Source organism: Sander lucioperca, chromosome 4 (genome assembly GCF_008315115.2).
Source record: "Sander lucioperca isolate FBNREF2018 chromosome 4, SLUC_FBN_1.2, whole genome shotgun sequence".
Lineage (NCBI taxonomy): Eukaryota > Metazoa > Chordata > Actinopteri > Perciformes > Percidae > Sander > Sander lucioperca.
The window spans coordinates 6,443,330-6,453,059 of record NC_050176.1 but is presented as its reverse complement, the minus strand read 5'-3'; the positions used below and the strand labels follow the sequence as shown (position 1 = coordinate 6,453,059).

At 40.4% G+C, this 9,730-nt stretch overlaps 2 protein-coding genes across 5 annotated transcripts; one reads left to right on the top strand and one right to left on the bottom strand.

The window, feature by feature from the left end:
* The first annotated feature begins 1,248 nt into the window (after nucleotides 1–1,248).
* LOC116039556 (glutaryl-CoA dehydrogenase, mitochondrial-like) lies at nucleotides 1,249–7,350 on the top strand. 2 transcript variants are annotated; one of them, XM_031284430.2, is made up of 12 exons: nucleotides 1,249–1,626; nucleotides 2,069–2,176; nucleotides 2,398–2,430; nucleotides 2,548–2,688; nucleotides 2,955–3,017; nucleotides 3,187–3,357; nucleotides 3,452–3,581; nucleotides 5,142–5,358; nucleotides 5,489–5,592; nucleotides 5,797–5,922; nucleotides 6,031–6,191; nucleotides 6,638–7,350. In XM_031284430.2, the coding sequence occupies exons 2-12, from the start codon at nucleotides 2,074–2,076 to the stop codon at nucleotides 6,709–6,711; spliced, it is 1,323 nt and encodes a 440-aa protein (XP_031140290.1). In that variant the 5' UTR covers nucleotides 1,249–1,626; nucleotides 2,069–2,073; the 3' UTR covers nucleotides 6,712–7,350. The 2 variants fall into 2 exon arrangements, with proteins under 2 accessions (XP_031140290.1, XP_031140288.1); XM_031284428.2 differs by having other exon boundaries at nucleotides 2,062–2,176.
* syce2 (synaptonemal complex central element protein 2) lies at nucleotides 7,339–9,446 on the bottom strand. Of its 3 annotated transcripts, none has more exons than XM_036000752.1 (5): nucleotides 9,359–9,446; nucleotides 8,508–8,610; nucleotides 8,100–8,179; nucleotides 7,853–7,967; nucleotides 7,339–7,771 (listed from the first exon to the last, which is right to left on the bottom strand). In XM_036000752.1, the coding sequence occupies exons 1-5, from the start codon at nucleotides 9,373–9,375 to the stop codon at nucleotides 7,571–7,573; spliced, it is 516 nt and encodes a 171-aa protein (XP_035856645.1). In that variant the 5' UTR covers nucleotides 9,376–9,446; the 3' UTR covers nucleotides 7,339–7,570. The 3 variants fall into 3 exon arrangements, with proteins under 3 accessions (XP_035856645.1, XP_035856646.1, XP_035856647.1); XM_036000753.1 differs by lacking the exon at nucleotides 9,359–9,446 and adding an exon at nucleotides 8,875–9,021; XM_036000754.1 differs by lacking the exon at nucleotides 9,359–9,446 and adding an exon at nucleotides 8,782–8,998.
* Nucleotides 9,447–9,730: the final 284 nt, after the last annotated feature.

Below are 9,730 nucleotides of genomic sequence, written 5' to 3'. Positions count from 1 at the left end.
ATAAAGTAATCATATATACTAAACAATGTAATAAACATTGACCAAATACATCTTAAAAATGCTGACCACAAGTTACTTTTCTTTTGATACTTCCAGTACCCTACATTTAGCGGATTACACTGTATAGCCTACACACCTAAATAACATTTTAAATGCTTAATGACGTTTTTATAATGTAGTATTGTTACCTTTACTTAAGGATATGTCTTCCACCATTAGAGCAGAGTCTCCACTACTCTGAGGAAAAACTATTCATTTTACTAACTAACTCATGACATGAGAGTAATGGATAGCATACTCTTACCATCTACATTTAAATGAGAAGTGAACATGATAGACCATGACTGACCTACTGCTTTGTGTGCTGCTCCACTCAGCTCGTATAGACACCACAGCAAATCTGTGACGTACAAAAACAAAACGAACTCCCTAACATTCGTCCAAAAATGAAAAATTCCTCTGAAGGACAAACATTTAGGAGAGACTATCTCATGTTTTTATATAACTCGACTGGCTGGGAGGTGAACTGTGTCAAGTGACTGCTCTGCCGCACCTCTCTGACCACTAAAGTGTCAGGTGTAGGTGTGCCGGTAAAACATTAAATAAGAAATATTATCAGGTTTCTTAAGAAAATCCTCATGAGATCATTTAACCATCTTAAATAACAAACAACAAATAAAGAAATGCATCTGACAAAGCCTCGTGTTAAGAAATTGTCTTGGTTATATCAACTGATTTAATGTTAACTGGGTTATATTTTATCTAGAAAAAAAAATAAAAGAAGAAGAAGAAGACATACTTTAATGATCCCCAAGTTTACATTTTTAGGTTATTGTGAGTTATCAAGAGGTTATATATATTTTCTCTTTAAAACCTGGGGATGGTCGTATTAAACAACTTCAAAATATTTACTTTTTAGTAGCTTTTGGTGGGCATTTTTAGACTAAATTTCAGATTTCCGGAGTTATTCCCTTGCTTAAATATAGGCCTACTACCTACATAACAATTCTCTCACAATAGTCTATTGAATATACAATATACAAAGCTAAACACCAACATCCATATCATATATATGATTATTGTTGAAATGTTGAATTTGCCTGTTGTCCGCTGACTCCACTGTCAGCTGCAGAGCAATAGAAATGTTTGACAGGCCCTGAAGACATCTGTGCATGGCTCCTTATTTTACCAGCCAATGAGCTGGGAGCGCGTGGGCCCACGCCCTTAACATCCCGGCCGAACAGTCATCCATATGCGCCATTTTGAGTGTGGAAACGCGTTGCAGATTTAATTCACGCACCTAATTAAAACACATCGCTAGACACGGTACAGGAAGCAGAATCGCACATTCCCAACAGACAAACCCCGAGTGTATTTAGTATAATTACGTTTCCACCCCTATAGGCAGTCCAACATTGGTTGCATAACTTCCATGCGTTGCACAACGTATAGGTCGTGCATTGCCTCCAGTGTCTTTAGCCTCACCTGTCATGGAGGAAAAGAGCTCCCATGTTTTGCCGTTACATATCCCTGTGACGTTACAACGAATTATTACTTAAGCGACTTTACCTCTACCGCTGAAAAGTTATCGCATCATCAGATTAACCCACCAGCCGGCAGGAAAAAGGTATTGTACCATTGCATGTTTAGTCTAAGATTTACTGAAAATAAAAAGTCACTAAATGTTTAACATTGTTTCGTGGAAGTTGCAAGTGGATTCAGGGTATTTGAACGTTGCTCACCAAGGGACAGCATGCTACTTGGTTCTGATGATGTCTAACATTATAAACACTTTGATTTGATTGATTTGATTATTTGATTTGGTACTGCATGGAGTGATAATAATGCAACAATATTAATGAATGCTCAAACAAAAAAAGTTTACATAGATAATTAAGGAAACACATTAAGACAGATTTGCCTGACTTTCACTGGTCTGGCAACTTAACCTACAACAATGTTGCATAACAATGTGCCATTAACTATGAAATGTGCTTTCACTCTGTTTATGGATTTTGAATAATATAAAATGTGTTTAATTTGCTTTTCCTCTATGATCAGTAAACATACAGTATGGCTCTCAGAGGTGCCGTCACTCGCCTGCTCTCCAACAGCCAGAAATGTGCTGCTGTCACAGTGTCTAGAGCCCAGGGCACAGCTGCTACCGCTGCCAAAGGTACAATTTAAATTCTTTAAATATATAGAAAGAAATGATTGGATAAAGTTTGGAGTGACAGTCTTGAGGGAAATATCTCCCTTGATGTAGGAAACACTTTTCGCTTCTGTCCAAAAAGTTAAAAAACAAAACAAAAAACCTCACAGCAGGTTAAACAGATATAAGTTGTTAAGATGATGTGTAATCTACAAGACTCAACACTTTTATTCTTTTTCCTTTAGATGCTGAAGAAAATAAAAAGCCAACGAAGGAACGTAAGTGAAGTTTTGATACGTTGAACCTGATCTCTCCAGATTCCTTCACACGTTCTGTTGTCACATGTCACAGTGACATAACCACTGTGACGTGTGTGTACATGTTTTGACCCTTAGCCAAGGTGGCCTTCAACTGGCGGGATGCACTGAATCTGGAGGGCCAGCTGACCGAGGAGGAGATCATGATCCGGGACTCTTTCCGCGACTACTGCCAGGAAAAACTCATGCCCCGCATCCTCATGGCCAACAGACATGAACGTAAGCAAATCATACATGCACGATCGTAGCGTACAGAGGAATTATGTCCGTGTTCGACTATATGGACGAACTTATGTCAAGCTCATAGAAGCTGAACTTTGTTGTTGTCTATACGTCTAATGTCTTTTAGGCAGTTTTGGCTTTTTACTAATTTACTTCTCGAGTTGCAACATTTTGGTTAAGTTAGGTGTGCAAAAAGTGTTTATTATTTTCTGATAAATATTTGACTGCAAGTTCCTATTTTCCCAACGTGCACCATCCCACAGATTTCCACCGTGAGATTGTCTCAGAGATGGGAGAGTTGGGCGTCTTAGGCCCAACTATTAAAGGTAAACAGAAACAAAACTACATTATCATCATTTTGTCCTACAGTATGTAAGCCTTTGTCTTAGGACAATATCTTAGTTCTGCAGTATTTCGAAGATCTTAAAATGTGTTTTCTATATGTTCGGATGATGATTACTTGTAGTGCATTACGCTGTTTTATTTACCCTGCAGGGTACGGCTGTGCAGGCACGAGTTACGTGGCGTACGGCTTGATTGCCAGAGAGGTTGAGAGAGTGGACAGCGGGTATCGGTCGGTCATGAGTGTCCAGTCTTCACTGGTCATGCACCCTATCAATGCTTACGGCACTGAGGCCCAAAAGGAGAAGTACTTGCCGCGGCTTGGTGAGAGTGACATTTTCTGCAAATGTACATGACATTTTAAAAATGGCAAAAGGCAGTTTCAGGAGTGTCCCTCATGTTTTCATTTGTTTCGTAGCTCGGGGAGAAATCCTAGGCTGCTTTGGCTTGACAGAGCCTAACCACGGCAGTGATCCCGGCAGTATGGAGACGAAGGCCAAATACAACCCATCCAGTGGTACCTTCACCATCAGTGGAGCCAAGACCTGGTAGGTAGATGGACACATAAGAAGCACTGGTTTTCCTGATAAGGAGTGTTTTGTCAAAGCTCTCTATTGACCTGAAATGGGACAAACATGAAAATATTAATGCTACTCCTGGACAACGATTTGTGCTTTAAGCTTGTTTTATGGTTCTGCGGAGGCTCCACGCAGAGCTTTGCCGTAGCCTACGTAAGTGGCCTGATGTTTATACTTGTGCGTTGGTGTGTGCGTCGAGCCAGCGTGTGTGTGTGTGTGGGGAGTGGGTGATAGAGCGAGGGAGAAGTGAGAGAGTGACGGCGATTAGCTTCAGAGCGAGTAGCGACTCTAGAGTCATAGTGAGAGAGCCAAAGTGTCTCCCCTGTGTTTTCTGACCACGGTGGGAAATCTGTAGCAGCAAAAGTTAACCCTCTCCTTGATTTCATGTTGTTTATGCAGAAGGAGAACCAGGAAATGAGTCAGGGGAAATGCAACGCTACCAAGCCATGGCTGAGCGACGTGCGTCGCTGCGACGTGTAGTTACATTTTTCGAGAGGTGCAGTCAGGCTACGGTGTAGGGTCCGGCGTAGACGCAGAGGGGACTGCGGGGGTACGCCGTCGATTCTATGCACAACCATAAAACGGCCTTAAGGCCGGCTGCACACTGGCTGCGTGGGGTGAGCGTGTCAGCTTGGCTCCCATGTTAACAGGTTAGAGCTTACACACTGCCTGCGTGACACACATACAGGCATTTAGGCGTGGGCCGCACCTAAAATGCGTGCATGCTAGAAATAGGACCAACGCCTATTTTTCACGCGACACGCAAGCGTGTTGGAAGCGTTTCCAGGCAAAATAGAATACGAAAAATGTTTATATGTCATTTTGACACAAATACATTTAATAAATGACATTTTGATGTTTGAAAGTCTCTAGGTTTTGACATAAATGCAGATATACATTTTATCAATGGGAAACATACATGTGTGCAGACAAGGCTAGCAGCAGCAGCGCCACGTCAGACACGTTTTAGGTGTGTAAAGACATAGAAAACGCCACGCAGCCAGTGTGTGGCCGGCCTTAGAAGGTACAGTATTAGAAAAAAATCTGATATACTGTGGAAAACAGAAAATTTCAATAATGAATTATAGCAACAAAATAAACGTTACTACTTACCATTTAAAAGTCATATTTTACTCTGTTGCTGCAAAGAAGAATAGGGAAATATTCTGTCCCAGTGTCGCCTTTAGTTTTGGACTTAAGGTAGTTTAAAATGTACACTCCTCTGTTTACTGCCTACTACCGGGGACTAAAATGAATGTGTCTGACACATGGAGGTCTGGTGATAAATGACGTGAAAAGAACTTTTACTACAATGCAGCCAGTGTGTATGTATAAAGTCCTAACGGATGCAGTACATCCCACATGTTAACAAAGCCTGCTCCTCTCTTTTGGGGTAGCTTAGTGATAGAAAACTGCAAACTTTAAATGAAACTTGGGTCCGTACCAAGCATCAAGCCCTTTGGGAATGACTTAAACGTGTAATCATGCAGTTCATGTTTTTCTTGTTCCTCACTTTACTTCCTCTGATAGGATCACAAATTCCCCCGTGGCAGACATCGCAGTGGTGTGGGCCAAGTGTGAAGATGGTAAGGTGCGAGGTTTCATCTTGGAGCGTGGCATGAAGGGGTTGGCCACCCCCAAGATTGAGGGCAAGTTCTCGCTGAGGGCGTCTGCCACCGGCATGATCCTGATGGACGAAGTGGAAGTTCCCCAGGAGAACCTGCTGCCCAACGTCTCTGGTCTGGCTGTAAGTGGCTGCTCCCTTAGATCAAGTTCAACCCCAACAAAACCAAATACATTTTACTTAAATATTACAACAACAATGTTACTGCATGCTCATATCTAACATTTCTTTTGTTGTTGACCTTCGTGACCAGGGTCCTTTTGGCTGTCTGAACAACGCCCGGTATGGCATTGCATGGGGAGCTCTGGGAGCTGCTGAATTCTGCTTCCATGCTGCACGGCAGTACACACTGGACAGGTACACAATGTTCTCTCTCTCTCTCTCTCTCTCTCTGTGTGTTTTAAGGTCAGAGGACCTTACAGACATAACAAAATCCAACTCCAGTGAAAAAAGTGTCAACATTAACATTACCATCTAGATTGTCTCCTTGTGTTATGCCAGCCTCAGCTTTTTTTTTTTTAGAGAAGGATGGATTTTCATGTCTTTCTACCCTCCAATCAGAATCCAGTTTGGGGTGCCACTGGCCAGGAACCAGCTGATGCAGAAGAAAATGGCTGACATGCTGACTGAGATCACCCTTGGGCTGCAGTCATGTCTGACCCTGGGAAGACTTATTGATCAGAAGAAGTGAGTCTCCTCTTTCTGTCTTAGAATTTTGTTTACGTTAGTCCTGTCTTCTACTAAGAAAAAAAGAAAACTTCCATTTTTATTGTGTGGGTATTCTTATCCTAATAGAGCAGCACCAGACATGATCTCCATGCTAAAGAGGAATAGCTGTGGCAAGGCTTTGGATATTGCCAGACAAGCCAGAGACATGCTGGGAGGAAATGGCATCGCAGATGAGTACCACATAATCCGCCACGTCATGAACCTGGAGGCCGTCAACACATACGAGGGTAGGCACACACACCTGTGGATACATTTAGTCTTCTTTTTTTTTTGCATTTTTAAAGTACCAACAGAAGGCAGGTTTGTAGTGGAAATGATTGCAAACTGTAGCTGCAATTATGTAAATCTACCACCAGAGGTCAGCAGCGTATAGATTATTACAGGTTGATTAAGCGATAGATTTTTCAGAATGCTCTGTCCACTTAAAATCAACTTCAAACACATTTTTTAAAGTGAATACAAATAAACTATCCTGTTTGAATTTAGCTAAATTACTGTAAAAGAAAACTTCAAAATGTGTATTCTTTCTCATACCTAAAGAGGACTTTTTAAAAGAGTAATGTTAGGAAAATACCACATACATTTCAAAGGAATACAGTGATTCTTACTGCAAATGAAGTATCTTTTCATGTGAAAACACCTTGTTCATGATGTAAAATGTCGTTGTTTATAGGAACTCACGACATCCATGCCTTGATCCTAGGCAGAGCCATCACTGGACTGCAGTCTTTCACTGTTGGAAAGTAAAGGTTGAAATGGACTTGATGTGGATCAGTGCTGTGCTACCTGTTTGCCATTGGGCAAACTCATGTGTATAGAAACATAAAGTGCACTTAATCTGTCTCACATTATGAGCATTGGCTGGTGGGATGACTCTCAAATAGCTCATTACATTTATATGTTTTCAAACATAGTGATATGAGCCGTCTATTACTGCCTCTGTGAATATGTAAGGTCAACCTAACTAAGCACTGCGTCCAACTGGGATGGATGCCTAAAATATACTTCACGTACTAACTATGCAGGGCGCATGTAAATGTTGTGGCATTATATGTTGGTTTATTTTGTGATAATTGAATATGTAAATAAATGGCTTTGAATGAGTGGAAATATATGAGTGAGTGTAGCCGAGATTCAGTATGTACAGATCCCTTGATACAGACTTGTGCCCAATTCAATTCTCTTCTGTTGTCATTTTACATTACCATATGTTAGTTACTGTAGGTCTGAATAACTGCAATGCATCTGTGCTGATTCATTTAAGTTTTGGTGTAAAATGTTAAACACCTGAGAGCAAAATAACATGGTTTATTTTGTTCTTGTTGTACTTGTATTTATTAAATCAACAGATGCTGGAATTGAAGATACATACAAAACATGGATTCAGCTTTTGTTTTCTTAGACTGCAATCACGAGCTGTAACCTGAACTAACTGCCCTAAAAACCTAGGCACAGTCTACTGTCTATTCTTGAAAAAGGAGGAAGAACGAAGGGGAAACCAAAAGTAGTAATCTTATTCAAGTCAACTATTCTGAATACTCAACATAAATAAAAGAACACTAACTAGTTCAAATATAATATGGACATCAGAACAGTAGCTAGTTTATCAGGGGTCTGATGTCTGGTTAATGGCCAGGCCCCCTCTGAGACTTGCCAGCGCCTGGTTGGCCTCTATTAGCTCACTGTTGAGCTTAGTGCAGCTCTCCAGCACCTCGGACAACACCTGCAGCTTCACCTGCATCTCATTACTGTTCTCTTCATAGACCGTGTACATGTGCTCCTTCGTCTGCCGACACATCTCTGTCACCTAGGGAATTAAATGTGAGTAAAACAAAAATCTGTCCATTGACCAGATGAACATTTGTGGTATACAAAATAAGGTTTGTACCTTCTGCATTAACTTCTCCTGGAAGCCGTCCATCACTTTCTGGTCACTGGTGCGGTTGTCGTTTATCTTTTCCACCAGTTCCTGTACTCTCCTGCTGATGTCATCTATATTGGGGCTACAACAGACATGCATGCAGGTTGAATGTAGATGTATTCCTAAATGTCTTATTCATTAAGAAACAATAGAGGAAAAAGTAGCTCCTATCACTTCAGTGAATGGAATAGGTAATGTATAGGTAATGCAGTACCAGGTGTGCTGCCCTTGAGTCTCAGTCATGCTTGTGTTTGAAGACTTCCCTCTTGATGAATCTGGGTCCATGTCTTCTGTCTGTATTGTCAAGGACAATGAAAAAACAACTTTTCCATCACCATCAGGTGGCCGACAGTAACCATTTACTGTACAAGTATGATTTCACAGATCCGAAAAATGGTAAAACTGAACTAACAATGTTGTTTGGCTTTTTTTTAGGAGTATTATTAACTTATCTTCCACAAGTTAATGTCCCTTTTTTCTTTTTTGTAAAGGTCTCTCTCTCTCTCTCTCTCTCTCTCTCTCTCTCTCTCTCTCTCTCTCTCTCTCTCTCTCTCTCTATATATATATATATATATATATATATATATATATATATATATATATATATAAAACCTGTAATTACCAGCTGTGAATCTTCATGTCCGCTCTTGGGAGTGGACTGTGATGTGGATGGTAGGTCGTCAAAGAAAAAATCCATGTTGCTTTGTTTGACTCCAGGAATAAATCTAAGTTGAATAAAACAAAACAAAAAACACCTGTTAAATATACACAAATAACGTTAGAAACAGTATGTGAGTATAATGTGGCTCAATTCTCAATTAGCTAGCTAGCTAGCAGTTTCAGCTAATGTTAGCTAACAGACCACCTTAACCCCTATTGACTGTAAAATATATTACCTTTAGCTTCACACTTGCAAACCACAGAAGGAATACAGTTATGTAACCTAATTATAGTACGTTGCAAACAAATGCGTATAATGTTTCCTTCACCAACATATAGCTAGCTATTTGGCGCGTAGCCAGGCCGTTAGCTAACTGCGCTCACTAGCTAGCTAACTCAGCTTGCTGCTAAGTGCTAATGTCCTGTATCTCGATCTCGCTAGCTACTATTTATCACGTGGTTTCGTTCTAATACCGTCTATGCCATAGACGGTATTAGAACGAAACCACGTGATAAATAGTAGCCATAGACTCTATGGCTAAAATATAGAGATGTTTTGACCTTGACCTGGTTAGCAGCCGTGGAAGAAGTAAAGTAACGTTAACCATAGAAATAATAGCCTATTCAATTTCGTTTTATTTCTATGACAGTAACGTTAGCACTGCAAAAGTACTCATTACGATCAAACCTAAATTGCTCATTATGCAACCCTGTGATCGTCCATTTGAGAGTGTGTAAATGTAATCAATATTGCAGGATTAGATGGGGTAACTTAGATGCAAAGTAATGTAAGCAGAAAATGGAAATAGTTACCTCAAAATTCTCGGCATTTATCACCAATTCAACAGAAACCCTAATTTATCATCTTTTTACAATTAAAAAATAGATATTACAGTAGTGAGTAGCCTATGACAGAGACAAATTTGGAAGTGGGACGTTTCTAGTCTTCCTTGTTTCCAGTCAGGAAGTCTGAAGGATTTTATTTATTTTTTATTTTTTATTTGATGACCTCGAAACAATTTAGAATTTCTTTTTTTTCTTTGTTTGTGTGTGTGTGTGTGTGTGTGTGTGTGTGTGTGTGTGTGTGAGAGAGAGAGAGAGAGAGAGAGAGAGAGAGAGAGAGAGAATTATGGGTGAGAAAGCCCTCACTGTGGATTAAGTAATCTGTGTGTGGGACGATCATGG

Excerpts from the sequence above, each read along its gene's own strand:
- syce2 (XM_036000752.1), bottom strand. Across the intron at positions 8,180-8,507 it reads GACATGAAGATTCACAGCTG|ACAGAAGACATGGACCCAGA; the intron begins GTAATTACAGGT and ends TTGACAATACAG. Across the intron at positions 7,968-8,099 it reads ACTCAAGGGCAGCACACCTG|CCCCAATATAGATGACATCA; the intron begins GTACTGCATTAC and ends TGTCTGTTGTAG.
- LOC116039556 (XM_031284430.2), top strand. The coding sequence starts at position 2,074 with ATGGCTCTCAGAGGTGCCGTCACTCGCCTGCTCTCCAACAGCCAGAAA. Across the intron at positions 3,582-5,141 it reads ATCAGTGGAGCCAAGACCTG|GATCACAAATTCCCCCGTGG; the intron begins GTAGGTAGATGG and ends TTCCTCTGATAG. Across the intron at positions 6,192-6,637 it reads GGCCGTCAACACATACGAGG|GAACTCACGACATCCATGCC; the intron begins GTAGGCACACAC and ends CGTTGTTTATAG.